The 25,042-nt window shown below is 45.2% G+C and overlaps 1 protein-coding gene across 2 annotated transcripts; it reads left to right on the top strand.

The window, feature by feature from the left end:
* The first annotated feature begins 20,549 nt into the window (after nucleotides 1-20,549).
* Nucleotides 20,550-24,339, top strand: CXCR4 (C-X-C motif chemokine receptor 4). Of its 2 annotated transcripts, none has more exons than XM_021695815.2 (2): nucleotides 20,550-20,661; nucleotides 22,752-24,339. In XM_021695815.2, exons 1-2 carry the CDS (start codon nucleotides 20,647-20,649, stop codon nucleotides 23,796-23,798), a joined length of 1,062 nt encoding a protein of 353 aa, XP_021551490.1. In that variant the 5' UTR covers nucleotides 20,550-20,646; the 3' UTR covers nucleotides 23,799-24,339. The 2 variants fall into 2 exon arrangements, with proteins under 2 accessions (XP_021551490.1, XP_044769202.1); XM_044913267.1 differs by having other exon boundaries at nucleotides 20,550-20,665; nucleotides 22,756-24,339.
* Nucleotides 24,340-25,042: the final 703 nt, after the last annotated feature.

Genomic DNA, 25,042 nt, shown 5'->3' with positions numbered 1-25,042 from the left:
GCACATAACTGAAGCTGACACGGCCTCTACCAGAATTGATAGCTCTTGGAACAATTTGCCTTCACAGCATTTTACAAACAGCTTCATAATACATCTAAGGGCAAGGCAGGTTTTAATTAGTGTCACTAATAGCTAAGTATTCCGAGGTGAAATAATTAAGTGGCTGGACCAATATGAGCAAGAGATGGAAGGTGAACTTGAAGTCTGTGCAAGTTTGAGGTAGTAGAAGTTTCCACCTGTCTTTGGGGTGGTGTCGGGGAGCTGTTCTCTTTGCTGAGATGACTCTTCTGTTAGCGCTGATGAGGAATTACTGATGGCAAACTTGGTTTCTATGCATGCAATATCATTTTGAAACACCCTTCTCTCTTTAGTTTCTCCGCTCATTTAATTGTGGTTGCTCTATTTTACAAGGAAAGCAGCTGCCTTCGTGGAGAAGAGGTGCATCATTCAGATTCATGGTTTAGAGTTTGCTAAATGTAAGCCTGCCTAATCCTTTCATATCATTGGATTACTTTCCCCAAGCAAATTTTCCCAGCTTTCATCATGAGAATGGGCTCCCTGCCAAGAAACCACTCATCCCAGTTCAGGTCCACCTGGCCTTTCCCAGATTGTCAACTCCTCCATCTTCGGCCATTAAAAGGGCTTTCAGACAGAATATTTGCACAGCCATTTCTGAAAGACAAACACAAAATCTTTGTTCCAAAGAGTCACTAATCTCTATGCAGGATTCTGATCTGAATTATTATCAGGAAAAGAGAGAGAAAGAGAGCCTTTGATCACTGGGTCAGTTTTCTCTTAATATCATCTAATTCGATCAAAATCAATTTATTTAAAGTTTAAATAATAACCACGGTCAGATCAGACAATTTAGAGAAGATGATACACCTACTAGTATTAGTGCTCTCTATAGGTGGCTGCATTCAGAAGGTACGTTAAGAAAGCCATCTTAAAATTCCTAAATGCCCCATAAATGCTACATTGATTAAAGTTTTAATGGGTTGTTTTTTTGTTTTTTGTTTTTTTTTTTTAATTCATGGTTATTTGCTGCCTAATTTCCTCCACAGGTCCAGGGAAGGGGACCTTCTTGGGTTTCAAAGGGAGAGGGCTCTTTGTGACCACAGAACCAAACAAGGGGTTTGATTCACACACTCCTCTGTCAATCACGTCTGAAATTCTGAGCATGTATAAACTCTCACAGAGCCATACGATAGCACCTTGAGGTTCAATCACTGATTTTGATCCATCTTCAGCTAAACTTGGACAACTGTAAGCAAGCAATTGGCAGGGGGAGGTGTGGGGAAAGAGCCCCTTTCCAATTCAGTACCCTGACTCAACGGGATTTTAGGACCTAAGGGCTGCATTCACTGCACAGACAAACCCCCAGACATCCATTTTGATCCACTTTGATCCATACCACTAAATCCATTTAAAGTATTATGAAAACAAAATGTTCTTCTGTACATTTTCCACATTTTACTTTCAGGAGTCTGAGTGAATTCAGCATTCAAGATGTTGAATGTATACTCAAGAGCAATATGCTGGGTAGGATTCCATTATGCTGTTTTATTGATTTACTTGAGCCCAACAAGTCAAAAGTGGCAAGACAGAAAAATGCATTTTCTGTGGCCCTAGGCCTCCCTTCCACATTCTTTGGCCCTTCCATTGCTTTCCAGAGCTGCCACAGCCAAAGGAGGAGGAGGGTGAGGGGAGGAGGCTGCAGGGGAGGGAGGGAGGGACCTCTCCCAGAGGGGATAACAATCAAAGTTAGATAGAGCTTTTGCCTTTCACTACTCCCTTTCCTCCAATCTTTCAGAAGACAGAGGCATCAAGGCCCGGCAATCCACTCTCCAAGGATGGCAACTCTGGTTTAAATAAAGTGATCCTGTGAGTGGGAACTTTGAGGAGAATGAGAAAATGCCTTGCTATATGGCTGACTGACAATATATCTTATTTTAAAATATAAGTTCCTTAAAGACAAGGGACTATATTTTTTTGTGAAGAGTAGAGGGTGACATCTAATAAATGGTGATAAGAAACTACCTGGAACTCAGCTTCCATTCATAGAAGTCTGTTTGGCTTGATGTGCAGTCGCACTCCCAAGTTTCACTTTGCATTTCTGGGTTCATCAAACCCTCAGATTTCAATGTTGAAAGTCAAAGCGAAACCCCCCATGAAGAAAACCACACTGATTTTTACCTGCTTTAATGTCAATGTTTTGAGAAACTAGCATTAAATCAGTCCACTTCACTCCACATTCACCTTTTGGTCTCTATAAAAACCTCCAGTGAAGCGTCAGCAAATTTGACTTGCCTCAAAAATGCTCACCAACGAGAGGGTTTTTAATTAAACCCAAAGCCTTCATGTTGATTTTAAAATGTTTTTAAAGATCCCTCCAAGAATGTCTCATTTCAGTTAAGTATTTAAGGATTGAGAGAGGGAAAAAAAGGCACTTCTAAATTTCAACCCATTGTAGCTACTTTGTGAAAGCCTGAATCCCCCAAAGCAAATGCCAAAAGTAACTATGCAAATTTCTCCCTTAATATGCATACAATAACACTGTCAAACAAAAGAGAGAAAAAGAGAAACAGCACAACCAGTGAGGGCAGCCGGGGAGGAAAGAGGAAGGACGTTGGAGGGGGAAAAAGATCCAAAGATGGATTTCTTTTTCACCCATTTCTGGAACAGGTAGAATTACACCTATTACCAGAATAGGTCTGATTGGTAATGCTCATCTGATTTTAAATGCTCAAAGCAGGCCTAGGGTCCAATTGGTCTGGGGCTGAATTTATTCAGTTCCATTTACCTGGGGCCATCTTCATCACACTAGATAGCATTTCTGGCTAATTTTCTGTACATCCCTCTGAAAGGATAGGACAGGACAGGGGCCAGTGTGGTTCCTGTGAGGCTCCGGGAAAGCTGAGAGCCGAATTGAAGAACTAGGAAGGAAGCCAAGATCTTATTGCTGGGAATGCACAAACAGCAGAGGAGGAGTGGCCAAGTCAAGGACCTGTCACGGTCACAGAGCCAGAGCTGGTCAGGTGGGAACAGGTTGGCTGGGATGAAGAGGGAGAAATCAGGGGCAGTTCTAGAAGACTATCTAATGGGAACATTTGGAGGCTTCACATGCTCTCTTTTAAAAAGGAAATGAGGGACACCTCGGTGGCTCAGATGGTTAAGCGTCTGCCTTCAGCTCAGGTCATGATCCCGGGGTCCTGGGATCGAGTCCCACATGGGGCTCCCTGCTTGGCGGGGAGCCTGCTTCTCCCTCTCCCTCTACTGTTCCCCTGCTTATGCTCTCTCACTCTCTCTGTCAAACAAATAAATAAAATCTTTAAAAAAAATAAAAAGGAAATGATAACCTTGGGCTTTAGTTTTCTGTCTTCACTGATAAAATTCAAAGGCCCCAAATGGAAATTCCTCAGAGGTGAAAATGAGGAGAATTAGGGCCCACTTACCCATAATGCATTGCTCACTTACTCTTTGGCCACTCCAACTGGTGGCGATTTCCTTGTGGGTGCTGGCTTCTATCTCTCTGTCCTTAGGACTTAGTCCAGTGCCTGACATTTTGTAGACATTCAATTAAAGTGCTCAACTCAACAACTAAGTGGACAAATGGTCATGGATAGACGCTACTTGATACTTTCAATCTGGACAGTCTTGGGATATTTTGGAGGCATTGTTCCCAGGGTCAATTAAATATCATCAATCTCTAGGAAGCCCTGTGAGTGCTACCCTCCACTCAGTTTGCCTTCTCTAGAACGAAAACAGCTGTTTCTTTTCTGGAAACACACAAGGAAGTGCCTTATGAGCGGCCCATCTTCCCGCCTTTTTGCCTTGTAACAGTCTCTCTATGCCTCAAAAATATAGTATGTGTGTTTCCAAGCTGCAAAGAAACCGTTGAAAATTAAACCACAGAACAGCATTTTAATGAGAACATGATTACCTAACACCCCACTGTGGTTTCAGATGGCCTTGTGCCAACCTCCCAAAATGTACCAGAAGCTCAGAGAAAAAAAAAAAGAAGAAGAAGAAGAAAGAAAGAGAAAAAAAAAAAGTGATTAGCATCCCTTAGTGAAGGTAGCTTTCTTGGATGGCTTCCAGAAAGATCTCTCTAGAAGGACGTAGGTTATTGGTGTCTGCAGTTCAACAAAACTTTCTTCCTGTTTTGAAAAATTTGAGAGAAAAAAGGGGGGCACCCTTGAATTGGTACATGATGTCCTCAACTAGGTGTTTTTAGCTGTGAGCTCTGCTGTGAGCGTCTGTACCCAGCACTGTCTATCTCATCAACTTGCATTCTGCGCACACACTTGCTATTTCTGTAGCCTAGGTTACAAGACCACAGGTGTTGATGCTGTGGAGTGAAAGCTCCACTGGCCCCTCAGAACAAAGCCCCAGCGAGCACTGTTCCTCCCTAGTTGGCAACTTGCGCTGTGCATGCCAGGCACTAGGCACAGAGAACAGGATAGAGGCGCTGGGGCTCACACTGGGGTCATTTCTTAGGGACATCCTTTCCTTGATCTCCAACTGGCCTAGCACTTCAGCATGTGGGGCTGTGGTTTCATTTCCATGTTGGGTTTCCTGACTTAACCCCTGAACCGCCTTTTGCAGTTATCTTCCTACCAGTCCAATGACAACCAGATGGCCCTGTGAGGCCACAGGAGAAAGCAGATTACAGAGCTGGGTGGTACTGTAGTGGAATCCCTTCATTCCACAGATGGAGAAATCAAGGCCCGGATGCAGTTTCAACATTCACCCAAAGTCACACAACTATTCAGCATCCTGATTTCCAGGCTGTGGGTATTATTGCCCTAGTCATACTACCTCCAATTTCTTTCAGTAACATGGTAATTTATTTATTTATTTATTAAAGTTTTTATTTATTTGAGAAAGAGAGCACCAGCAGAGGGAGGCAGGTAGATGGAGAGGGAGAAGCAGACTCCCCACCAAGCAGGTAGCTTGATGCTGGGGCTCAATCCCAGGACCCTGGGATCATGACCTGAGCCGAAGGCAGACGCTTAACCGACTGAGGCACCCAGGCGCCCCATAACATGGTAATTCAAACAATCACTTGCACACAACCTGATGGGCACAGAGTAGGCATAGTATATGCTACTGTCCTTCCTGGCAAAGTATTTAGCACTGTGCCAAACCCTGATAAGGATGAGTGGGAAAGTACCACAGTCTCTTGTCCTCAAGCAGTTACTATATCTTGAAAGTAACAACATATACACATTCGGCATCCAAACAATACAAACTAATTCAAAGCAGGGTATAAAAAGATGCTTAATAGTGTGAGCACAGGAAAAATGAAACGCTCTTCCCTCTTTACTCCCTTCACCTGGTTAAGTTACTTGGTTTATCTTAGTTTTGAGCTTGTCTCTTCCAGGAAGCCTTCCTGGATTTAGTTCAGGTTGGACTGTAAGTGCCTATGCACTTGTCTAGGTCCCTGTGAGCTCTATGAGGACAGGCTCTCGGCCGGCCTTGTGCACTGTTTTATTCCCATGTCTAGTACCTGGAACATACTTGGTGCTCAGTAAATGTCTGGGGAAGGAAGGAGCTGAATGTCCATTGGGAACATTTTAGTCAGGAAGTGGACTGAGGGTGAGCTCTAAGATTGGAAGGATTTGTATCAACGCAGAAGGTGGTCCAGAAATTGGTGGATAACACCCCACCTCCATAGAAAAATCATCACAATCTGGGCCGGTGAAAAGTCAGTTCCCATGAACAGAACAGTCACCTTTGATGAAGAGGATCAGGAAGGTGCTATTGGGTAGACCAATGAGGTCTCCCCGACTGGGAGGTCGGGGATGCAAAGAGGATGATGGCAACCAGAAGGAAGATGTGTCACCCTTTAAAAAGAAGAGAATTTAAAAAATCCAAGCCACGAGAAAGCTGCACACAGCAAACCACTCACTCAGTTTTAGAATCTGATTTTGAGAAGTATTTTCCTACAGTTAGCAATGAAATCTTTGGGGCTTCCCTTTGGTAGCAGGGCTTTTTTCACTCCTCAACTTTAAGTTTCAACTCTTCTCAACACCGGAAAAGAGGCTGTTTCACCTTGGGAAAATGCAAAATAGTCAGCTGTGGTGAAGAAAAAATGAATTGCAATCTCAATTACAGATTTCTTTGAAACACTGTGCTAAAGGGAATTCTAAAAGGACCACTGATTCATTTCAGCCAGTGAGCCAGGATGAACATTTAATGTGGTGACTCAGTGGCCAAGGAAACCACTTCTCTTTGGAGAGCTGTTGGTTTTAACTCTTCTTATCTGGAGGCCTTTACCAAACAAACAAGTATCATCTCTCACTTGGAGGCACCTGGTAGGCATTTACAAAAAAGAAAGGAGTTCCGAGAAAAAGAACTATAATTGTCAACAGCAGCGAGGGCTCAGTTCCTCCTATCTTAGAGCTCATCCACAGAATTATCAAAATCAAGGAGCAAAATGATTTGTCTGAGAAGGGGGTGTGAAGGAGGAACAATGAGGCATAGAGAACAATAGAAGCGGGGATATAAACTATGCCCCTCCCCCACATCCAAGGCAGAAGGTGTTACCTTGGGGTAAAACACAGCAGGTATCTAAGGTTGACTCACGCCATTCTCACAAGACATTATCTTTGAGGAATAGCCAGGAAAATGAGAGGCTGGAAGAGAGAGGAAGCATACTCTTAGGGATACCTGCCTGCATTCAACTCCAATCTAGAGCAGACTTAGTAGAAAAGTGTGAATTCTCTCTAAATAAGAGTCCTAGACTGGCTCATGATAGTTCTGCTCCTCCCCAGGGGAAGGTCACCTGGAGGTTATAGGTTTAGAGATCTCAATAGTCCCATGGGCCAAGATGTCATTGCACACAAGGCAGCAAAGCCCCATATGGATGAGGATATATCACATGATTGTCCTCACCATAGGAGCCATCTCTTTCTCTGGGCCCTTCTGGGAGTGGACTTGAACTTCCACGTGGCATCTGAAACAACCCAAGTCCCAGTGACCTTTGGGATCCCTGTGACCAAAAGAAGAGTCTCTCCTAATGAGAAGTCCACTCCTCAGGGACAAGACAGGCAATGTAGGGGGTGGGCAGCTGCACTGGGAGCAACCTTTTGTCATACACTGCAGCAGCCATGAGAAATGGTGGCTACCATCTTCCTGCTCACCACCAGCCTCTGGGGGAACCCAGTGAGGCATCCATCCACTACGCAGTGCAGGAGAGAACATGCAAACATCTGGCTTCCTTGGTCTTACACTCCTTCACATAAAGAATGATGTAAGCTTCTGATACCCTTGTCCTCCTCCTTCCCCTGAATCTTTGACACGGACTTCTATCAGCTTCTAAAGAGTGGTATCCCCAGCATAGGACTGGCAAAGAGCAGGTGTGCCATAAATGTTGATGTTGATGGCTAAACTCACGGCAAGAGGTAGGTACCACTTGGCATTATCTCCATTTTGATGAGGCAACTGAGGCCGTAAAAACATCAAGTAACTTGCCAAAGCCCCTCCGTTAGTGAACCCAGGTCTCTTAGCTCCAGAACCCAAGCTTTAAACTGATTCTGCTCCTGTGCCAAAGGTAGACTGGATGCACAAAGGAATTGGGTGTGTCAGAAGCTTCTTACAGAGCACTTCCCCTCCCCTGATTTCAGCAGCCCATCAGTCTCTTACTAATGGGCTAGTGCCTATTTTATGTTCACCAGTCTCAATTGTGGGTTGGAGGTCACAACTGTTTGTCCCTCCTCAAGAGCTTGTCACACCCAGTGTTCCCTGGTTTCATTTGTGCATTGGGGTTCCAACTGTCACTCCCCAGCTAGCACATTGGTTTCACTTCCCTGGGCCCTAATTCATTCGGGTTTTTTTAAACTAGGGATCTATCTACCAGGGTGGGTGTGAGAAGTAAGAAAAGGGGTGTAAACATAAAGCCCACAGGGGCCTCACCATGATGCTGTTCATGCATTAGTGAGCACTTAACAAACAAAAAGCATTGTAATGGAGTATTTTTGTCCTTTCATGGTAGTCCTGTGTCTCAACACTGGCTGACATCAGAATCACCTGGAACATAATGTCAAAGGCCCCACCTCAGCCCGACCCAATCAGAAACACCAAGGTTGAGGTCCAGGGATCTGGATTTTGCCTAATAGTAAGCTCCCTGTTGTGTGGGGGCCTGGGCTGAGCTAGATGTTCACCTTTCCACAAGTTTCCATAAGGGATTCCTGCCCAAGGTAGATGGTAGGTTGAGGACCCAGCAGCTGTCTTCTAAATAACAACCCTCTTATTTGGTTGGTTCTTGGTTGGTAGCTCCCTCCTGCAAGCCGAGTAGTAATTCGTATACAGAGAAATATTCCTTCTGTCCCATTCCATATTGGTTATCTCCCCAGCTCTGTCTCTGGTAGCCCCAATAGGGGTAGGCTCTAGGCACCAGACAAAAAATGCACTTCCTCCAGGGCTGCCTTTCTTCTGTCAAACAAGAAGATCACTTTTAACAACCACAAAGTTTCGTGAATCACCAGATGAAAGCTGGTTATGCTGTCAGTGTCTGTTAATGAAGAACATTCTAAACACACATATGTGCACATACCCACACCCAAAAATAAACTAACAAAACCAAAAATTCAAGACACTTCCAAATAAATTTGGTATTTTATTAATCACAAAGCATCCACATGCATCTGAAAAGTTGTAGTGCATTATTTATTCAGTCTGAAGTAAGATTTGGGACCTGAGACTATGTGTACCCTTTACAAAAACTTTCCTGGGGATCCAGCGCCCGAAGATTGGGAAATATCATGTGCCACCCTGTCAGGGTCAAAGTCCAGTAGCCCATCCACCTGCACTCACTTGCTGCTGAATAGTAAATATCACTCAAAGAATTCAATTCTGGAACAGCAGTGTTTGAAATGAGCCACCAGTGAGTAGCCAAAGGGCCAGGAAAATGATACAAGATCAAGAAGAAAGGAAAAAATGAATCTGAAGATAAACTCTGCCTATAGCCATTAGCCACATTCTGAGAACCAAAGTTGGACCCGCACAGGTAGACCAGAACACTCAACAAAGCAACTATTACAGTGAGTAAAGGACTGGAAAGAAAAGTTCCTATCTTCCTTAAAAATGACTGTGGCACAATTCACAAGTAAAAGCACAAATGTAGAGCAAGTTATTTTCAATGTTCTGATAAAGTTTATTTTTGTAGCTAAGGATCCCTGAAATGATTTTAACTGCAAGTGTCTTGGGTAGGACATCCCATCTACGTGCCCAACCAGGAGGTGAATGCATAGTGGCACTGTGGGCTCCCTGTAAGATTCCAACTCTTTTGCAAAGCTTTTCCCAGGCACCCTGGTTTGAAATGGCTCCTTCCTCTGAACTACTGTGCCCCACCCCTGGTGAGTCTGATTCTGCAGGTCTGAGGAGGGCAGGTGCCATCAGCTCCTTGTTTTCTGTAGAATTCTTTTGTGACCATAAAAGTTATGAACATCTGTATGTGAACTGTTACTACAGTGCAGATGTTGATTTGAACCTTAAGTCTCTTCAGACAGTTGCATCCTTTCCTTCTGCTTCTTCTCCTATAGCACCACCTTTAACTGGTGTTAAATAAACCACATATCAATATGCTTTGATCTGACATAGTGTCCTACCCCAGAGAATCAACTCCAAATCATACCAAGACAGAAAACTTAGACATATAATGGAAGGATCTTGAAATCTACCCTTATTTTTTTTTTTTTGGTCTCTCAAGTTTTGCCACTTCTGACGGTTATCTTTTCAAGAAGTGCAAATCGATGAAATCACCCCAATGACATCAGTAACAGGATATCATTGGCCCACAAGTCAGATGCAGGTATTGGTAAGAAACCAACACCCAGACTTTGAAAAATAAAAGGACAGCCTTCAGACTTTCTCTAAACAGCATCACCTCCCCTCCCAAATAGCTTCTCTCCCTGACCTCTCTTCATCATATCCAAGCTGAAATTCCAGTCATCTCCTTCGTCCTCCACCCACCCACATCAGTGAGCACCAGATGCTAGTTCCTCAAGATCTCCTCTATTTTCAGCCTCCCACCACTCCCCAGCTAGCCCAGACCTTTACAATCCCCTGCCCAAGCTATCCAGATAGGTTTGTCTGCTCCCTCCACCTCAGCTTCCTTCTTCCAACCCATTCTACACTCTATTTAAGACTAGTTATTCTAAAGCATAACTCTAACCATATTATATTCCAACTCAAAATCTTCATGGCTTTCATGTTACTTGCCAGAATATAGTCCAGACCTATTCGCCTTGCCTATAAAACATCTCTGCTCTAGTTTCAATGTACCTCCCCAGAGAGAACTCCAACTATAGTCCAATCAAACTGGCTGATCCCTGTTGCTGGCGCCAACATTTTATTTGTGCTTTCTTATTTCACTCCAAATGTCCTCCTTCCTGCTCAGTTCTCTCCACATCAAAATCCTACTTATTTTTCATATACATCCTGCTGTGTGAAAGACCTTGTCCTTCCCTGCTGCACCTTGTTTCTACTCTGCGTGTCTTGTCCATCCTGCTCTAGCTCGTATTATAGTTCTCTATGTTCCTTATCACCTCCCACGTTGCCCTTACATGTCTTGAGACTAAGGACTGTGTCTCAGTGCCTGGCAGAGCTCTGCACATTGCAGGCATTCAAATAGTTTACAGAAAGAAGGAAGGGTTGGGGTGGTGGGCAGGGAGAGAGGAAGGGAATGAAAAGTTCTCAGAAGTAAAAAAAGGAGCTCAGAAGGGGCCAGGAAGAGCTGGAAGAGAATCCACTATGGAAGGAGAAGGCAGTTCCGAAAGAGAAGTGGAAAAAATTAAATAAAATGCTGTTGGACAGATCCTGGGTAGTGGGAGAGTGTGTGTTCCAGATTTACAGGGAAGAAGAACCAAGAACACTTGCTTGTACCATGAGAGGACTTAACACCGACCTTGATTTGATCCCAGTGGCAGATCCTATTATTTCCTTATCTCCCCACCTCTCAGAGTAGGGCTAGGGTCTCCAGGTTGAAACCTGGTCCCTATGATTTATGAATAGAAATTCACCTTCGTCTTATACTTCATCTAGATTTATTTAAAACATCTTATCTCTATAATAGTTAACTGTGAATTAATGTTGGTCCAGTTTACAAAGTTGGCCTGTAAATTACAATTCTCTAATAGGTGTCTGGCACTTTAGAGTCTGCAAAGCTCCTCATCTTACACAGTCATCTTGTTCGGTATTTGCTCATGTTTCTATTACTCCCTTAATGCCAAGTCACACTCAGGGAAACCCTTCTACTACATTTTCCAGGACACAGCCTGCTGCTTTACACTTCCATGTCCTTGCACATATGGTTCTCTGGGTAGGATTCTTTTAGCTCTTCACAATCTTCACCTCTATAAGCCAGGTTTCTTGGTGGCGGAGGGGGGAGACCAGAGTAGCAGCACAGAAAGGACTCTCCAGATTCCTCTCCAGGGGATAGGGGGTGTCCATCACCGAACAGGCACATCTGGCATTCTGTGGCTGCCTCAGCTTCTGTGGAAGTTCTGGAAGAGGACTCAGGACCAGGGAGATTAGGGGACCCACAACCTTGGCCAGTGATAAATCACAGACATTCATCTATACACATCTGTCCCTGGCAACACAGGGAAGGGAGAGCTGCATAATAAAACCCACATCCCTTGCTCTCAGGAGAAAAGAAGAGAACTGTTTATACTTACAACAAAGTGGGACAGCAGGTGGGTAGGGGAGAAACTCTGATTTTGTATTGGCTTATTTTTGTCAGATTCTTATGGAGGCCTCACACGCCTGCATTTTCAGCTCTTTCTTCTGCAGAATTTATTCAAAACAGCTTGTTCTATTCACAGGGGACACAAGGCATGGGGCCAGAGACCGCAGACAACAGGTCAGAAGATCAGACCAATTTAAGTGGTTCTCTGTGACTTAAGGTGGGGGTAAAGCAAAGATTTTCAAGGGAAAAAAAATAAAGCATACAATTTGAAAAAATATACCTAATTATGTATTTTTTTCAGACTCGGGGAAAAAAAAGTTTGTTTTCACAATACAAACCACAGAAAATAGGTAAAGTTCAACAAAACTTTCTTGATTGGGGGGAAATGCACAGAAGAAATACCTTCTGTATATTCCTACTTTCAAGGAAGAGACTGGAGATTTCTCCTGGAACCTATCAAAAATGAGGTCAATTAAATGTTTATGTTTAGCATAAGAGGGCAGAGGAAGTCTTTGCCTACCAGGAACAGGGGACTTCTCAGTTTCTAGACCAGTCTGGTGACCTTGCACACCCAAACTCTTTAAACAGAAGCCTAGATAGAAATTCATAGCAATGCCAGAGTAGGCCTTCCCCTTACCTGAACCAAGGCTAAGGCTCAGAGCGGACATAGGACAGAGAAGAGAGAAAGCAGGAGCTGCTGGGACATTAAAAAATCCAGAGGGGCACCTGGGTGGCTCAGTCGTTAAGCATCTGCCTTCGGCTCCGGTCATGATCCCAGGGTCCTAGGATCAAGCCCCACATGGGGCTCCCTGCTCAGCGGGAAGCCTGCTTCTCCCTCTCCCACTCCCCCTGCTTATGTTCCCTCTCTCACTGTGTCTCTCTCTGTGAAATAAATAAATAAAATCTTTAAAAAAAAAAAATCCAGAAACACCAGAGGACTTGGGTTTGTGGGATGGTTGATTATGATGGCAGACGCGCACGCACGCACTCGTGTGTGTGTGTGTGTGTGTGTGTGTGTGTAAAAAAGAAAGAAGTTGAGGGAGGGGCTCTGGTTGAAGGGCACGGAGAGTGGTTCTTTTTTTAGAGTGGCAAATAACCAATTTATGACAAAAACCTGAGCACATCCCATGGGGTGGCATAAAAGAGAGGAAAAATCCCTCTAAAAAAAATAACTGGTCGCCAGGACCCTAACCCTGAAGTGAAAATTTACTTGGCAGAGAACAAATCCCCCTCAATCTTGGGAGCTTAATTTAAATCAGTTTGGGGAGAAGCTGAAGATGGAGATGGATGCCCTCCCACTTTCATCAAAGATAAAGCTTTTAGCAATCTGGACTTGCAAATGGGGACCTGTTTCTGGAAAGGATTCATCCAAGTTGTTCCAAGTTGTTCAAACTGTTGCTGTGGATGTCACTGTTTTCTGCCCCCAAACAAGCCATCAACTAGCAGCACATGAGCTGATTTCCAAACCATAAAGGGACAACGGGGGCAGAGATGGGATATTCGATGCCTGCTCCCTCTGAGGGGCTGCCCCACCTGGGCTCTCAAAGGCAAGCAGGGCCCTGGAGGGCAGCACTCAGCAAATTGGACCCGGGTAAACGTACCTCAGAGGATGATCCCACAACTTGCTGATTACAGGAATAAAGGAGTAGAAAAACAAGGAAGAAAACCTGAAACACGCCACCTTAGTATATTTAAATGACTCTGAAAACTGTTCCATTTCCTCTGTTTGAAAAGAAACTGCTCCAACACAAAGCCATCCCCAATTTACAGGCATTCCAGGAAAAGCCCTATGTTTTTGGTTGGAAAGAGTACGAGGGGCAACTGGATGATAAAGCAATGACTTCTCCAAGTACCCCTCAGCACCTGTGGAAAAGAATTCCATTTAGGAGTGAATCTTCAGACGATTTTTGTAAGCCTTCATTTTAACCTGTTTTCCCCTAATGTAACACCAAGCAGAGATGGGGTTAATCTCTCTTTTTATTAGCCTGCTTTCGAAGCTGCTGCCTCCCCACATTTTCTCTCCAGGCAAGTACATCTGAAAGTCTCCAGAGGCCTTAAAAAGTCTAGCACTAAATCTTTTGAGTCATTTAATCCCCCAAATCTTCCATGTTTGGGGATAATTTCCTTTATGAAAAGAAACCCTAACCTGGTCCAATTCCGCTCTCAAATTTGCTAATGGAATAAAGAGGGCTCTCATTAGACTCATCCTTGTGGCTGCAGAAATAAGTATCTCTGGAAAGGCAGGTTTTGCTTTAGCCTGGGGATGGTTTTGGCTGCAGCTCACTGTGGCTTCCTCCCACGGCATCTCATCCAGCCAAACTCTAGTTAAATTAGATACAGAAGAAAGAAAATAGGGGAGGCAGGTGCCTGGAGAACAGGACTGTCTAGTGCTCAGGTTCACCCAGCCACGGATGAGCTCCCTTTCTGAGGAATGGGCTGCCCATCCTGGGAGTCCTTAGAGGTGGGAGCGTCCCATATGGTCGTAGAAGGAGCTCCTTGGAATGGAGACCAAAGGGGTCCAAAGAGCCCTTCCAACCCTGAATCTGAGTCTTTGTGACTACAGGAGAGGGCTTTCAAGGCACATTTGAGAATCTTTATTACTTCTCTTTCCTTCCCCCACCACATAAGTCTTTCTTCTGCCCCATAATTAGAAGTAAGAACATTTCACACTTTCCTTAAGATTCCATTTCCTTTCACCTCACTTCTATGGGTAATGGGGGAACAATCCATTTGCCTCATGCATTGAGGTAACTGAGAAGACTAAGAGCCCGAGGATGGGGAAAAGGTTGAGGGAATATAATAGAGCCACAGTGGAGCTGAGTTAGTCATCTTCAGGGTCCCAGATATTAATCTGAGTACAGTTGGGAGCCACAAAGAAGGACCAACTCAGGAAATCCAAAGTTATTAATTTCAATTTCAAAGTGATGGACAAATTATGGCAAAGGGCTATCCTAAAAGAATTCTGTGGACAGCTCTGGCTATTTCCATTGCTGTCTTTTATGTATCTGTTCCATCCTTCTTGGTCCCCCAAGCCCCAATCTTTCTTTTGATTCCTAGTATCATAATTTAGGCCAGTGTAAATGGAAGCTCATACAGTTTTTGTTTGTTTGCTTGTGTGTTTTGAATCAACATTTTAACGACTGAGCCACCCAGGCACCCCCTGAATCAACATTTTAAAGTCAAGAGATTTCACCTTAAAAAATCAGACCTTTCAGCTTCTCTTTAACAATTGGGAAGATATGGCCCAAACTCCCATATAGGACAATCAAGGATGGTGGCTATCCCCTTTAGATTCCCCAGTTCTCCACAGTCCCCACCACCACTCCCTATGGCCTTGTTTATTTACAATATCTGCAGGGTTTGTCACTTGTGCCTTATACCTATAAGTAGCTCCAAAGTCACAATCATGGCTCTGGATTTAGAAAATTGCTCTTGCATGAACATTGCATGGATCTCCACACACACACACACACACACACACACAAATAATTCCCACCCTATCATTCTGCTAATGTAAAACTCGTGGTAGAATGATCTCAGCGAGATCTCAAAGCCTATCTGTATGGGTGATCAGATCACCACATTTCTGGCTGTCCCCTGGCTCTGCTATGGGATGCATAGTTCTCTTTAGAGAGCACACCACCCACAGAACTGTAGGCACTTCCTCTTGTTATATAGCTGCCTGAGGTCACCGCTAGTAAATTACTGGTTTAAGGAAAACAATGCCAGGCTTTTCCATGGAGAACAGAGTTTGCTCACTCAATTATTTCCTAAAGTCGTGTCCTCTTTCCCAGCTTGACACCATAATTTTTGAGGAAACAGCACTAAGTCTGTTGTTCTTCAGATCCACAAAGCCACACTGAACCTGCCACATGAGCACAGCCAACTTTGAGAGCAATGCATTCCCTAGCAGTGGAACTAACTAGTCAAGTAATAATCATTGCATTGTTAATTAAGTGGCTTTGTTAAGGCCAGGGTGACTCTAAATTGTATTTGTTTACCAATCTAGCTTTTCTCTCTGTATAGATTTTGTTGACTGTTCTTGACTGCTACAAAGCTTCAGTGGAAATCACTAATAATCTGACTTCAGTGAAGTCAGACCTTTTAGAAATTCAAAATATGACTTAGATGTAAGATAAAAATGGTACACAGAAAACCAGTAATAATTTTCCTAAATTTTGTTTATTTCCCAAAGTCATTCTTCACTTGCAGGCATTAGAGACATACAGAGTTGAGAAAGGAGGAGTGGGTTGGGTGCAGTGGGGTGAGGAACCATTGCTTCCACCTAACACCAGCTTGGAAATAGTTGACATTTGATAGCACTGTCTCTTTGAGATTTGTAACCCTCTGGTAGAATTACACGCCCCTTGGGAAATAGTCTCCTGTGTTTTGTTTTGTTTTGTTTTGTTTTAATCAGTTGGGAAAACATTAACTTTGTCCCTTGAAGTATTCCCTACTACCATCAATGAAGTTTGTAATTTTTTTCTCTTTCAGAAGCAAAAGTGGCAATTTCTCTTTTAAAAGACAGGGGAGGAGCCAGCGAGGGGACAGGGGACTTGGTGCATTCAGAAGGCCTGTGATGTTGCTGCCTCCTACCATCCACCATCAGGAAGATGTCTGTCCGTCCCTAAGGTTTCTGCCTGACTGGCTTTGAGCCTCTTTGGGGATATACACACACAGATACACACATGCAAACACACTCACACACAAATCAACCAGCTACAGACTGAGCAACAGGAGGTGGCAGAATGCTTGCCACTATGTCACTGGATTTGCAAGCATACCCTCCACACCGTGGCCAAGGCTAGTTATTCCCTGGGCTAAAGCCAGCCTGAGAACTTGGGGACCCTGCCAAAGCCCTGACAGACCCTAAACCTCGCTCTTGCCAGAGCCACACAGGAAAGTCATTAATTCATTAAATAGAGCTTCAGTAAACGATTAGAGAGCCCATTATTTGTTCATCAGTGGGCTAGCTGCGTAGAAGAGATCTGAGCATTCACTTTAAGGAACCCAGAATATTTGAGGAAGGGGAGAAAAGACATACACTCATTTAAACATTGAATAACATCCCAAGAGATGTCACTCAAAGCAGTATGTAAGTAGATGCCAAGTGACCTTTCCGAGGCGGGAGCTTTCAGAGGGTGAATAGCAGCCATTAGAGAAAGAAGACATTGTGATATAGTGGAGAGAGTCTGGGCTTTGCAGCCACACAGACTGGGTGCAGATCCTCACTGTGTGATCTCCGCCAAGTTCCTTGCACTCTCTGGATGTCAGTTTCACGCCTTGTGGAGTGATTGAAGGGATTATAGGAGGTCAGCTGCACATCACAAACACTCAACAAATGTTTTGAGTTTTTGTTTTGTTTTCTTTTGAACAACATCATAGAGTAGTTGAAAAAGTAGTTTAGGTAGGTTTGGCCCAGGGGAAAATAAGGAGAGACCATCCTTAGAAGAGAGGAGGACTATTATGGAAAAAGTCATCTTATCTAGTGAATACTTTAGGAAGTGGAAAAGTATGAGAAGGGAGGCATTCTGTTTCCTTTTTAAACACTGACTTTTTTCTGAATATGAAAATGTTTCATGCCTATTACAGAAAATTTGGAAAGCATAGAAAAATGCAAGAAATAAAGTAAAAAATCAAATATAATTCTGCACCCAGTGAAAATTCCTACAAACATTTTGTTTTTGGGGACGCCTGGGTGGCTCAGTTAAGTGTCTGACTTCGGTTCAGGTCATATCTCCGGGTCCTGGGACCCAGTCCCATGTCGGGCTCCCCACTCAGTGGGGAATCTGCTTGTCCCTCTGCCCCTCCCCCTGCTTGTGCTCTCTGTCTTTTTCTCAAATAAATAAATAAAATCTTTTTGTTAAAGATTTTATTTATTTGACAGAGAGAGAGAGAGCACGCGAGCAAGCATGCACACAAGCAGGGAGAGTGGAAGAGGGAGAAGCAGGCTCCCCACTGAGCAGGGAGCCCACGGGGCTCAATCCCAGGACCCTGGGATCACGACCTGAGCTGAAGGCAGACACACAACCGACTGAGCCACTCAGGTGCCCCATAAATAAATAAAATCTTCAAAAAAAATTTTTTTGGTTTTCCTTCCCATCTTTTGCTAATACATATTTTAACATAACTGAGTTCACACTATATACGTAGTTTTGAATCCTCCTTTTTGCACCTAATGTTTCATAAGTGTTTTCCCATGTCATTAAAAATTCTTCTTCACAAACATCATTGGCAATGGCCACATATGGAATTCCACATGTGGATATACCAAAGTCTTCTCTACTGTTCCACTAATGGACATTTAGGGCTGTTCAGATATTTCACTGTTATAAATAATGTCTCCATGAATACCTTTGTGGCAAAATTCTATTTCCTTGGGATGTTTCTATAGGTGGAATTGCTGTTCTAAGTCCTACTGACTACAAAGTGCTCTCCAGAAAGGATGTCCAGGGGCACCTGGTTGGCTCAGTCGTTAAGCGTCTGCCTTCGGCTCAGGTCACGGTCCCAGGGTCCTGGGATCGAGCCCCGCATCGCATCAGGCTCCCTGCTCAGCAGGAAGCCTGCTTCTCCCTCTCCCACTCCCCCTGCTTGGCTTGTGTTCCCTCTCTCGCTGTGTCTCTCTCTGTCAAATAAATAAAATCTTAAAAAAAAAAAACAAAACAGAAAGGATGTCCAATCCACATTCCCCACCAGCCACAAGGGAAAGACACCTGGTCTTATCTTAATATCCAGGTATTATCTTTGAAAAGAAAAATTTTTGCTAAATTTGACAGTCACTGAATAGCATTTCATTGTTCTCTTAATTATCTGCTTCCTTTTAGCAGATATACCTAAAAGGATCTAAAGTAGCTCACAGATAAAGGAAAACCTTTCCTTTGTCTGCAATCAACAAATAGTTATTGTGCAAATCATTTTACTCTGGATTTATTCTCTCTCCCCTTTGGGGGCAGGTTTGGAAGATTCCACCTTTTAGGTTTCCACCATAATGAAAAGTTTTGAGGTACAATGCAGCTGACACTCTGGGTCAAAACATAATGATTCTGCCACTACTGAGCTTTGTGAAAAGCAAATCATGGAACCTGTCTGAAATTTTGGTCCTTCATATCGCCTCCTATCCTAGGATGTGAAAATGTGAGGATCCCAAGTTTTACTCAGTGACATAATAAAAGTGCTTTTAAAAGTTTTCTTTTAATTCTACCTAATGTAATATTACAATATAATTTCATCTAGTTATTATTGTGTCTTAAATTAGCAGTTTCTAAGAGTCCCACCTCTTGACCCCAACATCAGCTTTCAGTAGATGAGGACCTTCACCAACAAACATTAGGGAAGGGGTGCCGACAAAAGAGGAAAACTATGCTTCCTAGAGAAAAGGTTCCCGGCTCCCAGACTATCTCTGGAGCACCTCTAGATTGAAAGGTTTTATCTGAAGTAAAGGGGTTGGTGTTCCGGGTCCAGTCTGGGCAAGTTCTCTTCTTGGGACTGTCCCGGGGTGCGCGTCACAGCGCATTCATCGCTTTCGCTGGCTAACGCTCACATCTCCGGTCCCCCGCAGTCACTGGTGCGGTCACCCCGCCAGCGGTCGCACTAGTTCTCGGCCCCGCCCCTCAATCGTTCCCCTGCCCCACCCAGGCTCCGCGCCGGCGGGAAGAGGCGCGAGGACGGATAGCACTGTCTGAGCGTTCACTGCAAACCCCAGTCCGTTGGGGACACTTTTAAACGTCTAGCCCCACCCCCGCCCCACCCGCCCCACCCTCAACCTAATTTCTTATCCCTGCGGACGCTTGTCCTCCACTGGAGTCGTGGAAGACGCTGGACATGGGGCCAGATCTTGGTTCAAGTCCGGCTTGGAATCCTGGGCCAAACCTGGCATTTCATCTCCGCCAGTCAGCTTTCTGTTTCCTCCGCATGGGGGCCTTACCCTCTGGTTCAGGGCTGTATGCCCAGCGTCTGGAACAGTGAGTCGCACATATTGGCCCTCAGTAAATATCTAAATGACTAAATGCATCGCTGTAATGGTAACACCCACAGGCTGTTGTGAAAATGAATGAGTGATTCTGTGCAAGTTGAACTCGTGATCTGTTACAAAAAATACTATTCGCTAAATTTGTCTTATAATAAAGCACACTTAACGTATTTTTTAAAGTACTATTCACTAATTGGTTGCCCGGAAATACACATCTACTTCTCTATCACCGGCTCCCTCCCTAATTATGCCAAATAATCCTACCCTCTTCTGAAAGTGTTTCCTTATTATGTATACCTGATGCCGGTACTATTACTGTGGGTACGTGTATAGCAGCACAACTGTGCTCCGAAGAATCATTTTATTTTCTGAATGGACTGCATCTGCTGAAAGCGCAGGGAATGGAGTCAGATGCTGGACCCCCTTCCAGCATTGCCGCCTACTGGTTGGGTTATTCTGGCACGTCACTACCCTTCTCCGGGCCTCAGTGTCTCCATTTGTAGCATTCCGGGGTCTGGAATTCCATCCACGTGAGCAAGGATGGATGCGCCACACAGGGACGCGTTGGTCGCCCGCGCTTCCCACCTCCCTTCAGGCCCATCAAGCTTTCCCAAGTTGGGGAACGCCTCCGGGAGGCCCTCCACAGCTCAAGATTCACAAGGTGACCTCCAGCTAACAGCAGCCGCTCAGGGGATTCCCAGGTTTACCCCAATTAACCTCACTGGTACTGCGGGAGTGCTTGCCCCCGCCCCTCCCAGAAGCCCTCCTCCCCCACGTCTAGCCTGTCTCTCCCACCCACCTCCCTTTTCCCTGCCCCGCCCGCGCACTCGCGCGGCGCATGCGCCGCCCGCCGAGCGTGTTTTTATAAAACTCCAGCTTCACCCAGAAACTTCAGTCTGTTGTCTGCGGCAGCAGGTAGCAAAGTGACTCCGGCGACTTGGGTGCTCCGGTAGCCACTGCGGCTGGAGAGCGAGCAGTTACCATGGACGGGTTCCGTGTAAGTCCAGTTTCAACCTGCTTTTTCTTAAACGTACAAACACGTAAACTTAGAGCGCTCTCCGAGCGGGCAGAAGCGACTAGAACAGGGGAGGTGCCGGTACCCCGGAGAAGGAGCGTGGAAAGGAGTTTTCGTGCGCTTGAGGAGGAGGGTAGGATTGGAATCTTTTACTCTGAAAGTAGAGGAGAAAAGACTGGAAGGACCTTTTCGGTGGCTGCATGTGTCTCCCCCTTGAGTCCTGCGGTGCGCGCTAGGCTTGCACGCTGTTTGCAAACATAAGAACGTTCTGTGCACAAGTGCAAAGAAGGCGTGCGCGCTGCCCCCGGACTGCGACCAAAGGTCTCTCCCGTAGGAGAGGGGAAGGGGTTTTTTTGGAGTTAGATCTGAATTTAGAGGTGGAGGGCGGTGCGCGGGGGCTGAGTTCCCAGAGCCAGACGGCGCCCCTGGTTAATTTCAGGCAAAAGCTCCTGCGGACCACTCTTGAGGCTAGGCGCGTGTTCGCTAAACTCTGCACCTCCTGGGGAGCTGTGTCAGTACCCCCCGCACAGTGAGCAGAGGGCGGGAAAGGCGGGCGGACCCAAGGTGCTGCTTGCCTGAGAGAGGTCTGAGAATTGGCCGCAGCAGGGAGGTGGCCAGGAGCAGCCCGCGCGCCTTGGGATTGAGGGAGAGACCTCGCGGGCATCGGAAGCGCCGCGAGTGGACCCCGGGGTTCGGTAGTTTGGGATAGTACAGAGGAAGGAGTATTAAGCAGTCATTGCGCAGCAGGACCCAGAGGTGTGCTCGGCGGGGACTGGGGTGCAGTGAGGACTTGGAGGGAAAGTGGGCTGCCGGTAATTGCGGCGCAGACGGGCAGGTGCAAGTGGGGAGACCGTTTGGCTCTCACCGATCCCAATTGCGCTGTTTAACCGTTGGTGGTTTCCTGGAGACTTTTGAAAACCCCTTACCAGAAAGGCTTTTCGTTTCCCCCGCGGCGCGCAATTCAAAGGCGCTTACGGAGGAGCCGCCCATTCTCTCCCCAGCACCCTGTGGGACTGAACTTGGCGAGCTGCGGGGCCGAACTCTGGGAGCTGCTGCGGCTGGCATTGGGCGTGGGCGTGGTGGGCAGCCGCGGAGGTCGGGAGTTGGACCACCCGGCCCTTGGTGCGCCCTCCGCCTGGAGGCTTCCAGCTGCAGACCTCCGACCCCATTTACTGGGTCAGTGGCGGGGTGGGAAGCGATCCGGGAGAGTGAGGAAATGAAACTTGGGGCGAGGACCATGAGTGCAGACCCCGTGACCTTCCCCTCCCAGTAAAATGCTGCACTCCCTAACGTCCCAAACGCGCCAAGAGATAAACATAGGGCAGAGACACCCATGCCCCTGAGGAGTACTAGCTGCGGGCATGTGTGTGGGGCAGTATCCTCTTCTAACACCCCTGTTCAATACCCCAAGCGCTAAAGACTCTTCGTTTAAGACGTATTCTCCTACCCCATTACATGTTGCTTGAAGTACAGAATGGTTTGTGTTTAGACAAGCGAGGGGAAGGCAATGTTTTGTGCCTTAGGAGAAAGTTTTGCTCCCCCCCCGCCCCAGCTCCTTCCTCCCCTTTTCCCTGTCCTGGTGAATCTTCATATAGAAAATTAATCCCAGCTCCTCAGAACACAAGCTTCTATTCCCACTCCTCACCTGCGCCGCCCCCCGCCCCCCATCCACGCAGCCTAGGAGTGGCCTCTTTGTGTTTTGTTTTGGTATTTTCCCTCCCAAGGTTTTTTTCTTCCCCAGTGGGCGGGGTAGAACAGTTAGCGAAGATGGGACTTTGAAACCCTCAGAATCTTAGCGCCCTTTTGTTCTAAACAAAGAATTTTGTAATTGATTCTACTAAAGAAGGATATAATGAACTGACTCTGGGGGAGGATGGGGAGGAGGGTTGTAGTAGTCTATAATAATTCTCTTGTGCTCTTCCCTCACTATTTCATTGGGAGCAGAATGTCCTGAAAAAGGCTGGGATGAGTTTTATAAATTACTATTTAAAAATTGCAGAAACATTTTTTTGAACTTGGAGAATGCCAGCTGAACGTGAAAGTTAATGTCCATTCCCTTGCCTCTTTTGCAGATATACCCTTCAGATAACTACACAGAAGATGACTTGGGCTCAGGCGACTATGACTCCATGAAGGAACCCTGCTTCCGGGAGGAAAATGCCCATTTCAACCGTATCTTTCTGCCCACGGTCTACTCCATCATATTCTTGACTGGCATAGTGGGCAATGGATTGGTCATCCTGGTGATGGGTTACCAGAAGAAACTGAGAAGCATGACAGACAAGTATAGACTGCACCTGTCTGTGGCAGATCTCCTCTTTGTCCTCACGCTTCCCTTCTGGGCAGTTGATGCTGTGGCGAATTGGTACTTCGGAAAGTTCCTGTGCAAGGCAGTGCATGTCATCTATACAGTCAACCTCTATAGCAGTGTTCTCATCCTGGCCTTCATCAGTCTGGACCGGTACTTGGCTATTGTCCATGCCACCAACAGTCAGAGGCCAAGGAAGCTGTTGGCTGAAAAGGTGGTCTATGTTGGCGTCTGGATACCTGCTCTCCTGTTGACCATTCCTGATTTCATCTTTGCCAATGTCAGGGAGGCAGATGGGAGGTATATCTGTGACCGCTTCTATCCCAACGACTCGTGGTTGGTGGTGTTCCAGTTTCAGCACATCATGGTTGGCCTTATCCTGCCAGGCATCGTCATCCTGTCCTGCTACTGCATTATCATCTCCAAGCTGTCCCACTCTAAGGGCTACCAGAAGCGCAAGGCCCTCAAGACCACAGTTATCCTCATCCTGGCTTTTTTTGCCTGCTGGCTGCCCTACTACATTGGGATCAGCATTGATTCCTTCATCCTCCTGGAAATCATCAAGCAAGGATGTGAGTTTGAGAGCACTGTGCACAAGTGGATTTCCATCACTGAGGCCCTAGCCTTTTTCCACTGTTGCCTGAACCCCATCCTCTATGCCTTCCTTGGAGCCAAATTTAAAACCTCTGCCCAGCATGCACTCACCTCTGTGAGCAGAGGGTCCAGCCTCAAGATCCTTTCCAAAGGGAAGCGGGGAGGACATTCTTCTGTTTCAACCGAGTCCGAGTCTTCAAGTTTTCACTCCAGCTAACACTGATCGAAAAGACTTGTATACATTAAAGAACTTTTTTTTATGTTACACATTTTTTTCAGATATAAAAGACTGACTGATACTGTACAGTTTTTTTATTGGATTTTTTTCTTGTGTTCCTTTAGTTTTTGTGAGGTTTAATTGACTTATTTATATAAATGTGGTTTTTTTTGTTTTTCATGTGGATGAGTATCTGTAGACAGGACCTGTGGCCAAGTTCTTGGTTGCTGTATGTCTGGTTGTAGGACTGTAGAAAAGGGAACTGAACATTCCAGAGTGTGTAGTGAGTCACTTAAGCTAGAAATGATCCTCAGCTGTTTGTACATAAATAATCTCTCCATTCCAGTGGAACATTTTCTTTTTCCTGTTCTTAAATTGTTTGGTTACACTATGTGATTTTGCTGTAGAAGGTGGCACTTATAACCAAAGCCTGGTGTGGTATAGAAATGCTGGTTTTTCAGTTTTCAGAAGTGGATTGATTTCAGCACCTACAATGTACAGTCTTGTATTAAGTTGTTAATAAAAGTTCATGATAAACTTACTCAGCATTATGTTCTGAGTTCTGTTGACATTCCTTTGGCTAACAGGAGTCAAAAATAATATATTTATGGCATGTCAGGTCCTGTCCTGGTTGTTGTAATATTTTACTTAGCCCTTATCATAATTCTATGACAGGAACTCTGGCTCAATTATTAATAGTAGAACTACAGTTTGTAGAGCAGGAAACTGAGGCACAGAAATCCCAAGTGACCTGGTTAAAGGCATGGTAAGCAGCACAGCCAGTATCCCAAAACAGGGAATCTGTCTTCAGAATCTTAAGTCTCAACCACTTTCAACTCCTAGACATTTAGGAACATCCAGCCAGCTCCTACTCCTATGAAAAAGAATCTTTCTGAAGGATAAGTGTGTGTAAATGAGAAAAGGTCTGCAACACCATGTTTTAGATTTTACTACGACTGACCCCTTGTATAATCCAGGTCTGTGCTGTGCCAAACCTAGTATGCTTTTCTCCTCTGATTCTTTAAATCTAGATACCATCATTCCCTTTCCAAAAACAAAGGAACTGAGATTCATAGACTTTCTGTAACTTGCACTTTCAAGGGGACAAACCAGGAGTTGATTCCACCCATCGTTTCAGCCCATGCTATTCACCATACCACTGTTGTTCCCCAGAACACCTGGTCATAAGTCAACTGATCTGTTATTGAAGATAAAGCCAAAAGTGAATGTTTTCTTCATAAAAC

This window comes from Neomonachus schauinslandi, chromosome 3 (genome assembly GCF_002201575.2).
Source record: "Neomonachus schauinslandi chromosome 3, ASM220157v2, whole genome shotgun sequence".
NCBI lineage: Eukaryota > Metazoa > Chordata > Mammalia > Carnivora > Phocidae > Neomonachus > Neomonachus schauinslandi.
This window is presented reverse-complemented; position numbering and strand designations above follow the sequence as displayed.